Source organism: Cucurbita pepo, chromosome 1 (assembly GCF_057944985.1).
Source record: "Cucurbita pepo subsp. pepo isolate OVF chromosome 1, ASM5794498v1, whole genome shotgun sequence".
Lineage (NCBI taxonomy): Eukaryota > Viridiplantae > Streptophyta > Magnoliopsida > Cucurbitales > Cucurbitaceae > Cucurbita > Cucurbita pepo.
The window spans coordinates 17195597-17212213 of record NC_141798.1 but is presented as its reverse complement, the minus strand read 5'-3'; the positions used below and the strand labels follow the sequence as shown (position 1 = coordinate 17212213).

Genomic DNA, 16617 nt, shown 5'->3' with positions numbered 1-16617 from the left:
CGCGAGTTTCATTTTCTCTTCTTCCTCTATTGTAAAAATGAACGTGATAATTTTTCTGCTATTTTTATAATCTTCGTGAAAAAGGTAATTTTATTAAGATGATTTGAAACAAATTTTAAATTTATTCAAACGAAAATATCTATAAATTATTTGTGTTGTTAAGTTTGATATTTTAATTTACATTAACTTCTAAACTTAATTATATAAAATCAATTTTTCCAAAGTTTTGAATTAGGGTTGATTGCATTTGGGATAAAGGTCTAATTAGGGTTTTGGCATTTTATTATTAGTCAACCTGATGTCTCTATGGTTGGTTTACTTTTTTACTTTTTTACTTTTTTACTTTTTTACTTTTTTACTTTTTACCATTTGAATTGAATCACTTTTTTTCTTTCTATTTTTCTTGACTTTCCCTCTTTTCTCGGGTTAGGTGAAATTCTTAATTAGAAAATGTTCGTAAAAGTTCGAATTTTGTAAATGGATAATGTAATTATTTTAACTGTATAGATTAATTTTAATATTTATTGAAAGTATAATGACTAAATTAATTAAAATATGTTCGGAAAATAAAATGGTATTTTAACCAAACGAAGTAATATCACTCACTAAACACCATATTAACATTTGTCCGAGAATGTTGGAAGCTTCGCAAATATGAAGCAAAATGAATTGGGCCGGGTTGTTTATTAGAACGGCCCATATGAAGCAAAATGAATTGGGCCGGGCTGTTTATTAGAAAGGCCCAATCTACAAATTTCGTTTAGGTCCAAGATAAATGGAATAAAAGCCCAATAATCCGAATATTCGCCAAAGATTCGTCCCCGGCTGACCGTCCCGCAATTAGCTGACCGTTCCCGGCTGGAACCAGCATTATAAAACCCCGAACGAGCGCGTTTGCAGAGTCCTTTCCTTCGTACGGCGAGATTTCCTCTCTTTGCCGTCTTACCCTTTTCCGCTCGACAATTTTGCTACTTCATTTCGTTTCCCAACGGTATGTGTTTGTTGAGATTGTTTCTGAATCTCTTAGGTTTATTGTTTTTTAGATGGTTTAAGCAAATTTTGAATCCGGGTACTTCGAAGCGTGTCTTATATGTGCGGTTGAGTAGCTTGATCGATTGAATTGGAGGATGTTTAGGAGTTTAGTTCTTTTAGTTCCAGTTTTCTTAAGGATGGTTCTTCCAATGTTGTATAATGTGATGGTGGTGATGGGGATTTCTAGTTTTAAGATCTTTCCTTTTTTCTACCTTTTTCCTGTGGTAATTAACTAGGTTTGGTGTTGTTGTCTTGACTTCTTATTTAGTAGTTTGAGGATTTTTTTTGTTATCAATTTGCTAAAACCCCTTCTTATTGGGTTTGATTGGGTTTATCTGTGATTAAGTTAGACGTGGTTTTGAATTGTTTGTTTTTTTTTTTTTTTATCGATTTGTTCTGTTCATTTTGTAGTGGAATACTAAGGTTACTGAATTTATGTAGTCAATTATCAATTTTTTGGATTCAATTATAGGGTTTGAGAAGGCGTATTACCATTTGGGTTTCTTAAATTTAATCCTGTGTATGAAAGATTTTGTGTGAAAATGGAGTTCCTGGATCCTAATTGTTTGGGTTTTTCAAACTTCAATTGTTATTGGAAGTTCTAGATGTAGTAAATGTTAAGCATCTAAATGAATAAACTAGGAAGGTTGTATTGAGTAGAATGTCAGTTGAAGGTAAGAAACAAGGTGTACTTAAGGACCTCCAACTTGATGATGGCATGGGTTGTTTTGTTCTATCAAAGAGGAGTCTTTTTCACCCCCTCAGATTATTTGAAGCGTCCTCGGGTATTGAGATTATTATCAATAGAAGTAATATTACCATTATCATCTAATCATCGAATAATTAGAAATATTTGCTGAATGGATTTTTCTGCAATTAGTGATTTATTGACTGGTCCATTATCAAGTAACCTGTACAAGTTTGGTAAGGGTTTTTTTAAGCATAGCACACATTTTTGCAACTTTTGGATGTAGGCTTCAAGTAGGGATGTTCTAGTAACCCGCCGAACAACCCAACCCAAGTTCTAAGGATTGGGTCGGGTTATTTTTATGCATGATTGAAATAGTCATAAGAGTTGTAAATGAATGTAATCTGTGGAGGAAAATTCTGAACAACATAAGTTGATGAAATTGGACATCGAAATATTGTAGTGAAGGTTGAAGGCTTTTTCTGCTTTAAGATTTTGATAGCTAATAATAGTTGAAAACAAGAAGCGAATGAAGGCAGCCTTTCCTGGCTGCTGACTTGGGGAGGATGTCTAACTTTTTTTTTGCTAGCTTGCACCACTTGAAATATTTTTACACATCAGTTCAATGTCACTTGTGGAAAAAAGAAAAATGTTCTTTTGTAGGTGTCTTTCGTTGTTGGTTCCTTTCTTTTTGTATGCAGACCATGTATGTTTCTCATATGCTATCAGATTAGGGTGACTTAATTTGTGTTTGTCTTCTCCAGACTATATCTTCAGGCTTCCTGTTAAAAGTATCAAATTTTCTTTTCATATTATTTTTTAATTACTGAATTTAAATGTAGTATATTCTTGTCCCTGCAGGTAGATGTCTAGTTGATTTATAATGGAGATTAAGACTTGTGGCAAGGCAATTGATTCTTTGCTGGAGAAGGTTTTATGTATGAACATTCTTTCTTCTGATTACTTTAAGGAGCTTTATCGTTTGAAGACATTCCATGAAGTGGTTGATGAAATTTATAACCAAGTTGATCATGTGGAGCCATGGATGACTGGGAACTGCCGTGGTCCTTCAACAGCATTCTGCCTTCTGTACAAGTTTTTCACCATGAAACTTACAGTGAAGCAAATGCATGGGCTATTAAAGCACGAGGATTCTCCTTACATCAGAGCGGTAGGTAGAATCCCTTTGACCCTTAATTATTATTAAATAATAATGAATTGACATGTTATATTCTTGAACTTTTGTTTTTACTCCTTTTGTGAATTCCATATTATTTATTCATTTTCTTTTGTAAATATATTATGGACATTAAGACTGAAAGCTTGCAGTGTGCATATTTTTAAAAATTAATATTCTTCATGTTGCATGTACTTTTACAATCTTTATTGGAACTTTGATTAATAGTGTAGAACTTGGGTCAAATATTGCTGTTGTAAATGGATTACTATGATAATATAGTTAACTTAACTGGACGTAGATTTGTTAGTGTATTCTTGAAGGTTTCTGTTTCTATAGCATGAAATTTTCTTGTGGGCATTTTAGGAATAATTAATTCTTTCTTTTCATCGTATTTACGTTACAAAGCATTTCAGCTATATCTCTGTTTGTTAGTATGTAGTGATCCATAGATCTTTGAAGAATCTGCATTGCTATATGTTTCTGCTTTTGTTATGTTATATTTTTTAAAAAATAACTTTCTGTTGCTTTTCTTTTCTGATTGGTAGTTGTATATATGTGCTTCTAGATATTTAGTCCTCCCTCAACTGTGGGATGTTGAAGAAGCATCGTATTTTTGTTTGAATTTTGTTATTGTCACCTAGAATAGACTACTAATCTAAACTAGTATGCTTCTTCAAAATAGATTGGAGATTAGCTCTTGGTATATTTATGCGTTAGGCTGCTCCTTTCTAAGTTCTACCTTCATTCCATCTCAATTCTGTTCTGCCAGAACAGTATTGGTTCGGGATAATTAAATAAATAAATAAATAATTAAAAATAACATAAAGCTGCATGTTGTATTTTGATTTAATTATGAACATTCTTTCTCCATAATTTGCTTTCTTACCTTATTATTATGATGCCCTTAGTTGTCCGATATTTAAGAAATTTTGGGTGTAGCTGTATGATTCGGTTCTGCTACCATTTGACGTTATTTCTTTAATTAATTTTTCCAGATTGGATTCCTCTACTTGAGATATGTTGCAGATACGAAAACTCTGTGGAATTGGTTTGAACCTTATGTTAAAGATGAAGAGGTATATGATACATATGGGTGCTTGTTTTTTGTTTTTATTATTATGAGAACTGGTGCTAAAGATAACAGTTAGCATGCATGTGTTTGGCTTAGAATTTTCCTTAATGTGACTGTAAGTTGTTTTTTGTCGTTTGTATCATTGTTTTCTGCTGCCTTCAATGTAATTGTATTGATAATTGATTAAGCACAGACCTATTTTCAATATTATAGAGAGGTCATATATGCTTGTGAAGTATGGTAGACATTCAAATTTAAAATTACGGCTGTTGATACTTACTAATCCAGTTATTACTCTGTTCTTTTAATTGACTTTCTACTGCAACCCCTCCCTTTGGAGAATGCATTTGTAACCTCTCCTTTTGTACTACAACGGATGCCTTGCCCCTTTGTATGTGAGGCCATTTTGGCTTGGTTGGTGAGTTTTGAATGAAGTTTCAACTGTTTCTTATCAAGTGAAGACGAATTTTGGCTTGGTTGGTACCAACACCCACCCTAGTTGAATTCTGATTTTGTTCTTTTGCGAGTGGAAGTGAAGATGAATACTGAGGCTCCTTTCTCTTACACTTTATTAGTTATACAAGTGGATCACTTCGTAAGAAAAAGTAAAGAGAAGGTGTGGGCAGACACAGGACCTGATTTTTGTATGTTTTTCGTTAAGTTTGAGATCACTCTAACATGTAGAAGTAAAAGAATACTATTTTTCGAAGCTGGAATGGATGAGATTGCAAAGTTCCTTTGAGGAGTCTGCAAACAACTTCTACCAAATGACTCCCCACGAGTTATGATCTAAAAAAATTCAAAACTAGGATTAAAGCTGTAACAACCCAAGCCCAAGCTCACCGCTAGCAGATATTGTTCTCTTTGGGCTTTCCTTTCCAAGCTTCCCTTCAAGGTTCATCCACTAGGGTGATTAAAGCTATAACAACCCAAGCCCAAGCTCACCGCTCGCAGATATTGTTCTCTTTGGACTTTCCTTTCCAAGCTTCCCTTCAAGGTTCATCCACTAGGGAGAAGTTTCACACCCTTATAAGGGATGTTTTGTTCCCCTCTCCAACTGGTGTGGGATCAATCCACCCCCCTCGAGGGGCCCAACGTCCTTACTGGCACACTGATCGGTGTCTGGTTCGAATACCATTTGTAACAGCCCAAGCCCACTGCTAGCAGATATTGTCCTTTTTAGGTTTCCCTTTTTGGGCTTCCCTCAAGGTTTTAAAACGCATCCACTAGGGAGAGTTTTCCACACCCTTATAGGGAGTGCTCTATTCCCCTGTCCAACCAATGTGGGATCTCACAAAAGCTTTCCCCTGATTGAAACATGGTTAATGTCCTCTCACAAACACATTTGTTGTTTTAGGAAATTACCAAGATGAGTTTTATTGATCTTGTATTGGTGTTGGTTCTTATAAGACTGAGACAAAATAAATATTCGATATCTTCTTGGGTGCTTTTGATTTTGAACGAAGACTAGTGAATTATTTAGTAAGGACGATACAAGTTTTGCACAGCTCCAATTGCAAGTAAATAAATGAGAGGGTTAAACTTCCACCCTCCCTTTGAATTTATTTCTTGGACCAAAATCTCTACGGAATTCATGAAGTTCAAGAAGATATGGCCACTTGCCATCTGGTTACCTCCCTTGTTCAGCCAACTCCTAAATCTTATATACCAAAGATGATTTAGAGATTTAATACTTTGTTGGAACATATGTTGCATGTTAGAGAGGTTTGAGATCCCATTTTTTGATCTGGCTATGTTTTTTTCACTATTACTAACAAAAGCGTCTCCAAGGGAGAAGTGATTCGCTTACCGGTTGCAAAGTATGGGGGGCGACCATGAGATTGAAGTCCCATCCTTCCATATGAAATTTTTTTTGGTCTAGTTGTTACTATCTCAAAGGTGAGAGCTTATGTTCAAAGTGGACAATATCATATCATTGTGGAAGTTCGTTGTTCCCAACCATTGGTATCAAAGCCCAATTTTGGAATTCTGTTGATTACTTACATCGTGATCTGTAAAGAGTTGCCCATGATGGAGCTGTAAACCCTCGTCACTTCCTGGTATTAGCTGTAGATCATATGATGATTCACTGTTATTGATTTGATTTATTATAATATGTGAACTATGCATTTGTAATTTAAAATAGAGAATAATACAGGCTGGATTAGGAATTTACAATATAGTAAATTGTAGGAACTGAAAGGAAAAATGATGTCCTAACTGGGAAGAGGATGGGGAAGGAGGCAGTCGAAGTGGCCTACAAGGGCATAAAAAGACCTAGCTTTAGAAGCCCCACCCCTGGTGCAGTTAGTAAATGCAACTATGAATTCAGCGATAGGGGTGGACAATAGGGTGCAAACCCAAATGCTCCAAGAATGCCAGACATTGCTGTAATGATGGGAGTGATGCAACCCCTAACACAAATGACTGGACAAATGGTTCCTGAACCTAAATCTTGTGCAAAATGTTGGGTTGGGCTAATGGTTCCTGAACCTAAATCTTGTGCAAAATGTTGGGTAGGTATCCCAACCCAACAATGACAATGTCGACACGATACAGGAAAGCAAGGACACTTCAGGGACTTCAAAATGATGGGATCTTGAAGTGTTCGAAGTGGTAGCCGAACTGTGGATGTCTTTATTGACGAGATTTTTAGGTGCATGAAGTGTTCGAAAGGACAGGTCGAGTTGTGCCTTTCATGTTGTGTAGTGATGCTTAACTATGATGGCAATTAGCCTCCACAGTGATTGTTGCGGGCGAAGACCAAATCACGTCAATTTAGTTTAAAGAGGCATTCCTTTGGAAATACTTCAAATTTGGTGGTGTGATACAAGAAACAATGAGAATTTTTTAGTATAGAGGAAGGAGACAGGTCGATAGATGAGTATGAGTGTGTCTTGGTTGGGCTGGGCAAGGAGAATTTTTTAGTATAGAGCAAGTAGATGAGTATGAGAAAGGAGACACTTGAGGATCTCATCATTTGAAGTACTTGCTCTCTAATGTCGTGTTGACATTGCCCTGGTTGGGCTAGGCCACTTGCCTAGCATTTTGCACTAAATTTGGGGTCGTTTGTGAGGATTGCATCACTCCCATCATTGTAGCAATGTTTGACATTCCTGGAGCGTTTTGGGTTTGCACCTTGTTGTCTCGGTGGGGCTTCCAAAATGGGGTCCTTTTGTTACCTCGTAGGCCTTCTTCGACTACCTGTCATTCTTTGTCCTCCTTTCAGCCGGAAGATCATTTTGATTCTTAGTCTGCAATTTGCCATATAAATTCACAAGTGGGTTTAACAAACATGCTTTATTCTCTATTTTATTTTAAATTACAAATGCATATCACTTCACTTATTATAATGGTTGTCTAAACTGCCGTCTTTCTTATTAATTTTTAGAGAATTATAGAAAAGGTAACTAAATCTAAATTAAATCTCTAGATATTGATACTAGGTAGCTAAATCTAAATAATAATACCTAGATATCAGGTAACTAAATTTAAATAAATCCAAGATAAATTGGGGAGGTCAACCACTTCGAGATTACACAAATATCCTTCGACACTCCCCTTGAGTTTGAGTAATAGATTTATTTTTCTCAACTTAAGGGGGAGTGACAATGAATGATATCTATTAGTCAACTTGGAGGAGAGTGTAGAAGGATATTTGTGTGATTAGTTGGCCTGCTTAATGTATCTGGTTGGATTTATTTAGATTTAGTTACGTAATATCTTGTGATTATTATTTAGATTTAGTTAACTAGTATCTAGGGACTATTATTATTATTTAGATTCACTGTTACCTAGTATTTAGGGTATTCAGATTATCTAAAGATTTAGATTTAGTTAATCTGTCCCTTGATTTAGATTTAGTTAATCTTTCTCCTTTATAAAAGGGACATATAATTCTGACAACCATCTAATTTAGACTTGCAACAATAATCAATCAAAATAATTCTAACAGTGAATCATCATACGACCTACAGCTAGGTTTATAGCTTGGTCATGGGCAACTCTCTAGAGCTTGTATGTAGTCACAAAGTCTAAAAACTAAGCTATGATACCAACAGTTAGGGACAACGGATCTTCACAATAGTATGATGTTGTCTACTTTATGTTCTAATTTCTTTGCTTTTGGTTCCCCATTTTAAAAAAGGTTATCTTGACTTCATTTGCATTTTAGTTCCGATGCCAATATTGCAGAGACTCGTGTACCTTCGCTTTTTATCCATTTATGTGTGTACTTCTATCTTAACTTTATAGAAGAGCTTCATGTTCTTTTGTGTTGATTTACTTGGAAGTTGTGGCATATTTGTGTTTCAGCTCTTGGATTCCTTCTATTTCCTCCCAAGTCAACGGGAGATTTTATTTAAGTTCCAAGTCTTCGGACCCTCTGTATAAAATTAGTGCTTACCTATGCCAATTGTATCTTAGGCACTTTTTTTTGAAGATACAGAAAGAGAGATGTAGATGGATTTTAAGGATAGGGATGGTGTGGGTTAAGTAGGAATTAGAAGTACTTACATATCGACTACCTGTCATGCACATACATTTCATTTTATGCCAAGTGTCTCTGTCAGACATAGATACGTCTGGACACACTCAAAACACATGTCGACATACTATTTTACGTGTCTTATATACATATATATATTATGTACATCCAATAATTTAAAAGGAACTAACAGACTGTGTTTCAGGAATTTTCACCAGAATCCCATGGACGAATGACTACAATGGGTGTTTATGTGCGTGATTTGCTCCTTGGACAGGTCAGGTTATACACCAACATTTCCCTTCAAATATCATGTTGTTGGGTTATATTTTTCTTGTTTCTTTTTAACGTCTTTGCCTCAAAAACTTGATAAATTGTGTGTATATGTACAGTTGGTTTGTGAATCTTGTGACAACCTGCTGTTGACATTGCTCTATGATCTAACCATGGAATGAAAATGCTTCATTGTTAGAGCTTTTTTTGTTGTTTCTGGGAACTGATATCCTGTATAAGCTCTGTGCACATTGCAGATCCCGGATGTTACTCTGTCGGGTTCGAAGATTAAGAATTAAATATATATATATACACAGTATAATAGAGTCGAAGACTCTCACTAAGAGATGAGGAGGTGCAAAAAAGATCAGGAAAAGAAGAACTACCGGATAACGTAACCTCCTCCCTCCCCCTTTCAACTTATTAGGAAATTCTCTGTCCATTAAAACATCTCGTATATTGTCGATTTATCATGGTGACTCAATGCCATGTTCTCTGTTTTTAGAAGGTACTTCTTAGCTTTGAAGGCATGCACGTGCAAAGTGAAGTTGACTTTACAATGTGCCTTTGGTGTCTTGTTCAGTTAGTAGTATTGTCCATTTTTTTGTTTGTTTTTTCTGATTCATTCTGGACTTTTCTTTTAGGTAGATTGGAGGGGACCTTTGACCTAAAGTATCGGTTGTGTTACCTTTTACCTGTCAAAAGATATACCTATTAGAGCTGCCCCTTCATGAACTTTCTTAACTATTCATTCTTGTCACATTATTTCAAGGAATGTTCTTGAAATAATTGAATAAATTCGTTGTTTGGATTTAATTGTTTCTGTTATAGTGGTGAAAAGAGATGAATCAAGTGTATAAGATGGATAGAATGCGTGTAATTAGTGACTTCACTAAATTTGATGATTGAGGAGAGGAATGGAGACTAAATTTGGAGGTGGAAGTGATTTAAATCATATGAAGAACACACTCTCTGTTCACAACGAATGGAGACTAGAAGGAACAAACTAAAGTGGTTTGTGTATTAATGCTTTATCAGTACAAAGCTGATTAAATCCCGATATCATATCTATATATAGGTTTGCATTTGGCTAGAGAGGATTTCACTTTTGGTTGGCAGTCTTTGTGTTCCAAATGTTTTATATTGGTATTAAGTGATTGTATTGTGTTAGCCATTGAATCCTTGTATTTGTAGTTTGAAAATACTCTCATTTTGTTTTCCCATTGCAGTATTACTTCGATACCCTTTTCCCTCGTATTCCAGTTTCTGTCTTGCGGCAAGTTGCAGCTAATCTTGAAAAGTTGAAGCTTCCCAGCAAACATTCTGGTGTGACAGGGGAAACCCATCGAATAGGGTCTGAAGATACCGCACGGCGGCCACCTTCTGTAAAAGCGTCGCTTTCAGTTTCCTTTGGACAACGAGCCCCACATCGTGCCTCAACTAGGGACTCATCCCCAGTTCGTTGTACACTACCACCATCAGTTAGTGACAGAGATAACAAGGATGATCTACAAAGATCTCCAAGCAGTCGTCATCCTGATAACAGGGAGAGGAGCAGGGATAGAGATCATGACAGGGAGAGGAGCTCGGATAGAGATCACGGTAGGAAGAGGAGCAGGGATAGAGATCACAACAGGGATAGTAGGGGAAAGGATAGGGACAGAGATCGTGATCGAGACAGAGAGAGGTATAGAAATCGGGAGAGGGATCGAGATAGAGATAGAGAAAGAGAGAAAGGTAGGGGTAGAGATAGGGAGAGGGAGCGAGACAGAGAACGAAGTTATGATTATGATCGGAGGACTCATTATGCTGATAGTAGAAGGGACTACAAAAGGAGTAGTCGTGATAGTGTCACCCGGCATTACCGAAGGAGTCGGAGCCGAAGTAGGAGCAGGAGCAGAAGTCAAAGTTTACTACAAACAGGGAATGATGGCTACCACAAGCGAGAGGCAAGTCCTGTAAGAGGTGGGACTACAGAGAAGACGTCTATTAACCTGGCAAAACTCAAAGATATTTATGGCGATGTGAGGGAGGAGAAGGGGGATTTGAGCAAAGAAAGGTTTAATAATAGAAGGGATAGCAGTGGTGAAGAGGTGATTAGATTGGGAGGTTCCTGGAAATGGTGAGTGATGATATGCTCTAATACAACAAGTCCACTACTCTGTTCAATCTTGTCACTTGAGTTTTTAGTATTCATCTCTCCCAAATCAATCTATTTCATCAGTTGAATGCCCGGACTTGGGCTAAATGTAATACAACCATGTGGTGGTTGTGTATAAGATCTTTCACGAAACATTCTTTCACGAAACATTCTTTGAAGGTGTGAAAATTTCTCGCTATTACATAATTAGCCAAAACGAATAATATCTACTAGTGGTAGACGGTTACAAATTGCATCAAAATCAAATTATTGTATGGTGCGAAGCATTGGTCAGAGTAGGGGCTGAAAGGGATACGTAATGGGCCAAAACGGACAATATCTACTCATGGTAAGCTTAGGTTGTTGGACAATTTCTAGTCATGGTGAGCTTGGGTTGTTATAAGCTACTTGCGACTCTCCACAATGGTATGACATTGTCTAATTATAGACAAACACAACTCTCCACAATGGTATGACATTGTCTACTTTGAGCATAAGCTCTCATGACTTTGCTTTGGGTTTTTCCAAAAGGCCCATGATCATTCCCTAAATCAGCCGACTTTGCTTTGGGCTTTCCCAAAGACTTTGCTTTGGGCTTTCCCAAAGACTTTGCTTTGGGCTTTCCCAAAGACTTTGCTTTGGACTTTCCCAAAGACTTTGCTTTGGACTTTCCCAAAATGCCTCGTATCAATGGAGAGAGTATTATTTGTTTATAAACCCATGATCATTCCCTAAATCAGCAGATGCGAGACTTTCATCATCCAACACATTTACATTTTTTAAGTTGGGCAAATTACAAATTTAATGTCAAATTTGGATAAAATTTGATGACCTTTGGGCAAAATTATTCCCACAAAAATGTGATGACCTTTGAAGAGTAAGAACATATGTTTAAAATTTAGGGATAAAAAATAAAATTTTAATTATTTTAAAAGTTTTTAAGGGTAACACAGGAAAATCAAAACAAATATTAAAACAAAAAGACCCACATACCTGATCCATTATAGGCAGGTATAGGTATAGTTCATTTCTCATCATAAAAATTAACCTCAAAACAAAGAACGACAAGTTTGTCCTTAAAATAGAAAACAGGAGCTATGCTGAATAGAATCAACAAAAGCTTCAACCTCATCTGTTGCTCTCAATTAACGCATACCCTTCGCCTTCCAACTCTAACAGACTCCATTAGTCTTCTTCTTATCCATCACAAACTTCCTCCAAGCAGTGGTGATCTCCCTCTGTGTCTCCAGTGCACTCTTCTTCGCCACCACGACGTGGTTTGTCTCTTCTCTGATATCAGCCCTTGACGGGAGGATGTCCAGCTCGTGCATCACCTTTTCAATGTCTTTCACTAGACGCTCAGCAAGTGTGCGTGAGAAATCTTCTCGGATCACCACTCTTAGAACTGTAATGTGTTGCGCGTCCGGAGGCATCGTGTAAGCTGGCACGATCCACCCGAACCTCCTAAGCATTTCTGAGACTTCAAACTCTGTGTGACGACTGCTGTCTTTCAAGGAGAATGCCACTAGTGGAACTCCTTCGTCCTTAGACACAATGTTGAACCGCCCTGTTTTTTCCAGTCCTTCCTTGAGAACAATCATGTTTTCTTTGCAGTTCTCCATCACGTTTTGGTATCCCTGTCAATACAAATTACAAGTTCCCACGTCAGTCAGTTGGGTCAGGAGGACAACATCGGCTAGCGGTGGGCTTGGGCCGTTACAAAAATGGTACTAAATGAGGCCTAATTTTGTTCTTCTGATAAAAGGTCAGGAATATTACCTCATAACCCAAGCGGATCAATTGGTAATACTGAGCAATGACTTGGCTAGAACCTACAGAAAACAATAAAAGGTAAGCTTTAAAAAGAAAAGGGCCATATTGAAGAACAGAGATTAGAACTAAATGGTATGCACCTTTGGAGAAATTGAGAGTGAAAGTGGGTTGGTCGGCGCCAAGATAGTTGATATGGAAGATGAGTTCTTCAGGCAAGTCTTCCTTGTTCCTCCAGATAACCCAACCAATTCCAGCATAAACAAGCCCATACTTATGGCCACTCACATTAATACTCTTTACAAGGGGCAGCCTAAAGTCCCATTCTAGATCAGGGTATATGAATGGGGCAATGAACCCTCCACTCGCAGCATCAACATGAATAGGAGTCTCCCATCTGTTAAAGGCTTTCAAATATTTATTTTGATACCTTCCAAACTAAATAGATAGAGGGAGGAAGAAATTGTACCCGGTTTCCTTGTTCTTCTCGATTAAGAGATCGTTTAAGACCTTCACATCTTCGAATTCTCCATTGAGAGTGGAGCCCAAGATGGCTGCTACACAGATGGTGTTCTCATCAACCAAATCCACAGCTTTCTCTGGATCCATCACGTAGTAACCTTCCCTCAATTTCACCTCCTTCAGTTCTACCTCGAAGTACCTTGCGAATTTCTCCCAGCATACCTTTGTATTTTTTGTTATGAACAACAATGTTATCAAATTAGATGTTGGAAATATCCTCCCGATAAGTGGCTGAAGCTGAAGCAGCTACTTTCGAAGTAATAGAAAGAAAAGAAACAACTGGAGTAGGAGAGTGTTAAAACGAGGATTCCTCTCTCACTCAAAACCGGCTCCTAAGCTAAGTGATAAGAGAAAGAAGAACTCATCTTCTTTCCTTTTTTTTATTACCTTCCTCGCATATGTATAAGACCCGATTTCTAAAAAAGATTACTAATTCGTAACTATACCTGGACATTAGCTCCGGTGACAATGTTGGGGTTGTCATAGGGCTTGCCTTCAGCCTTCCTTCTGTTTTGCCACTTTCTCTTGAAAGCCAAGCCAGCCAACATTATGGCCTCCGACGATCCCACTGTTCCAACTCCCACCGCCGTCTCATTCTCCCCCAATGGGGCATTGAACAAGTGAGCTATCATGTTCACACATCGATTCTGCATCACCATTCACAACAACCACTTATTACCTCATTTCTTCCACACAAGAGCTAGCAAATCATAACATTCTAGAGTGAAATTTTCAATAATATTATGACTTTCAAATATAGAAAATTAAAATATTATCTCCACATGTGTATTATATACATACTAATAACATATGCATCAATTTTAACATTAATTTATTCCTCATACTACAGTTAAAAAGTAAACAGAGAGTGAAAGATGAAAAGAAATCAAACTAATACTATAAACTCTTAAATCATGGCAATAATTAGGGCCAAATTCATTCAAATCTAGATGGCCTTGAAAGTCAAAGTCTAAGATATTTATTTATGCATTAAGTTTGGTTAAAGTTGCACCTATTCTAGTGCCTTGGTCAAAATTCTAAGAGATTTCAAGTAATATTATTAAAAAAGATCTTTAAAATTTATTACCTTAGAACCAAAAGTCAAAATTATTATTTAAAAAAAAACCAACAAAGGAATAAAATAAAAGAACTTTTGAAAAGACTTGGGTAGCAAATTTTAATTTTAATCTATGTTTTTGATAAAACGAAGTGCCAAAGTCCATTGAGAAAAAAGGTAAATTGCAAGACCAAGACCGAAGGATTCACATGCTATGGACCCACCATTACCTAAGGATTCTAATTTCTTGGGCCCATTTCCCCTTCAAATTTAGATTTTTTCTTTCTAATCCTACTTTTTATAATATAATTTAGGCCTAAATTAATTAAAAAACTCTTAAATTTTGTATTTCCAATGGTAGTAAATTCTTATGCTTTATTCACTTATTAATTCACAGGCCATTTAAAAGTATGAACACAACCTTTTTTTTTTTATTCATTTAATTAAATAAACTATTTTACACTCGATCCGATTTATTTATGGATTCTAGGAAATTGACTTTGGGGTTATACAGATTCTCAGTTATTTATTATTATTATTATTTAAATAAATAAATAAATAAATAAAAAAAGACAGTTGCCGCCTTCTTCCTTTATTTCAACTACTATATTAATTTAAAATCTTAATTTTTAATTTTTAATTTTTTCGATTTTTTAATTATTTTTAAAATTTAAAAAATTAATACATGTTTAAAATTTTCCAGTGAATTATGATCTAAATAAAATGATTATTTTAACTATATATATATATATATAACTTTGTATTCCCTCCAATATAAATGTTGTCCTAAGTCAAATTATAATAATCTGAATAAAAATATCATATATGAATCTATAAATATAAATGTCACAAGTCAAATTATAATAAAATCAAATGAAAACACATTCAACTCTCAAAATTATATTAGAATTATTGATTAATAAAACCATGTCATTTTGAAAAATTCAACTATAATTATTATTCAATTCCATAATCGAACTCGGCCATGACCGAACGCTTCGATTCGAATTTCAGGAGAATTTCCAGGGGAAATCCGTTGATGGAGAGAAATGATAGAACGAATCGAACGAATCGATCTAATCTTTCAATTAAGGCTAATAAAGATCGAGAGAGAAAAAGGTACCTGGAGCTCTGTAGTGACAGGATATTCATCCATATCGACGTAATTCTTGTTAATGGCGGCCATGATGAGTTTATCGCACTCAGGCTCCATCCAAGTGGTAACGAAGGAGGCCAGATTCAGCCTAGGGTTTCCATCGAGCATGAGTTCATCATTGATGATCTGGAACGCAGCTTCCTTAGGGATTGAATTTTCCGACATTTTGAATCTGGACCAAACGGGACATTATTGAAATCGATCCAGAGCAAAATCGAGAAAAACAGAATCACCAAATCACAAATAACAGATAGCATTGCGATAACACTAATCAATATCGAGATCTAATCAAAAGAGAGAAACAAAAAACAACAACAACAACGGTGAATGAATCAACGGAAAAAATAAATCTGATCCGCAATCGAGGAAATCAATTACCTCGGGAGAGAGGTTCGCACATATCGCGAAGCGAACGTGGAATGGACGGAGACATCCGACTGAGAAGCAGTCTTGGAAAGAACCATGGTGGATCAGGATGGGGAGGAAGCAGAAGAAGCAGAAGAAGAAGAAGAAATTTGCAGAGAGAAGAATGAGAAGATCAATGGAGGTGGATGAAGAAGTAGGGGGCTTAAATACTAATTACACTCGCTTTCGGTCAGCCTTGTCTTTGCGTCCCTTTTTCTTTTTTTAAATAATTAAAATCATTTAACAAAAATAGGTTAATATATATATATTTTCGCATTAATCATTTTTTATATTCTTACAACTATTGAATGAGTCTTCATACAATTTAATTCTCCTTTTTTTAAGATAAAATCGACACAAAAATAGGAAAATATTTCAAATTTATATTGATTTATTCTAAATTAAGGATTCTCACGAACACTCCAAAATTATGATAAATTCAATATAAATGACTATCTAACTCGATAACGTATTTGTCTTGTATATATATATATATATATCGAGATCGAGGTCATGCTTAACCCTCTAAAGGGGGCATATGTCATGCATGATCCCGACTCGTGATATCAACGTTTAGTTCAAATTGGTTCACTCTTGACCTAATTCGTAGAGAAAACGTACAAAATTTTAAAAAGTTGTCATATAATTCCTAGTAACACATGTACACCACTATTATACTTGTGGAGAAATGTCATTTAATTAATTAAAGCATCAATAATGTTAAATACTTTTCAAAATTAAATAATTAGCTTATACATTATAAAATGATTTTTCTGAATGTGGTTTTTTTTTTTTTTTTTTTTATAAAAAAAAAAGTATTTAGGCCTTTAATATTT

At 35.9% G+C, this 16617-nt stretch overlaps 2 protein-coding genes across 3 annotated transcripts; one reads left to right on the top strand and one right to left on the bottom strand.

Moving 5' to 3' along the window:
- Positions 1 to 879: 879 nt before the first annotated feature.
- LOC111807167 (pre-mRNA splicing factor SR-like 1) lies at positions 880 to 11026 on the top strand. The gene is made up of 5 exons (XM_023692761.2): positions 880 to 991; positions 2582 to 2891; positions 3896 to 3976; positions 8664 to 8735; positions 9961 to 11026. The coding sequence occupies exons 2-5, from the start codon at positions 2604 to 2606 to the stop codon at positions 10855 to 10857; spliced, it is 1338 nt and encodes a 445-aa protein (XP_023548529.2). The 5' UTR covers positions 880 to 991; positions 2582 to 2603; the 3' UTR covers positions 10858 to 11026.
- A 742-nt stretch (positions 11027 to 11768) lies between these two features.
- Positions 11769 to 15913, bottom strand: LOC111790843 (glutamate decarboxylase 1). Of its 2 annotated transcripts, XM_087117171.1 has the most exons (8): positions 15755 to 15913; positions 15344 to 15548; positions 13610 to 13810; positions 13111 to 13325; positions 12785 to 13038; positions 12651 to 12703; positions 12049 to 12508; positions 11769 to 11998 (listed from the first exon to the last, which is right to left on the bottom strand). In XM_087117171.1, the coding sequence occupies exons 1-8, from the start codon at positions 15838 to 15840 to the stop codon at positions 11994 to 11996; spliced, it is 1479 nt and encodes a 492-aa protein (XP_086973297.1). In that variant the 5' UTR covers positions 15841 to 15913; the 3' UTR covers positions 11769 to 11993. The 2 variants fall into 2 exon arrangements, with proteins under 2 accessions (XP_086973297.1, XP_023527708.1); XM_023671940.2 differs by having other exon boundaries at positions 11769 to 12508.
- Positions 15914 to 16617: the final 704 nt, after the last annotated feature.

Bases quoted from the DNA above. Each gene is read 5' to 3' on its own strand.
- LOC111807167 (XM_023692761.2), top strand. From the start codon at position 2,604: ATGGAGATTAAGACTTGTGGCAAGGCAATTGATTCTTTGCTGGAGAAG. The intron at 2,892-3,895 runs GTAGGTAGAATC...TAATTTTTCCAG, and splicing joins ATTCTCCTTACATCAGAGCG to ATTGGATTCCTCTACTTGAG. The intron at 3,977-8,663 runs GTATATGATACA...ACTGTGTTTCAG, and splicing joins CTTATGTTAAAGATGAAGAG to GAATTTTCACCAGAATCCCA.
- LOC111790843 (XM_023671940.2), bottom strand. From the start codon at position 15,840: ATGGTTCTTTCCAAGACTGCTTCTCAGTCGGATGTCTCCGTCCATTCC. The intron at 13,811-15,343 runs GTACCTTTTTCT...ATGGTGATGCAG, and splicing joins CTGTCACTACAGAGCTCCAG to AATCGATGTGTGAACATGAT. The intron at 13,326-13,609 runs GTATAGTTACGA...AAAAATACAAAG, and splicing joins TCACCGGAGCTAATGTCCAG to GTATGCTGGGAGAAATTCGC.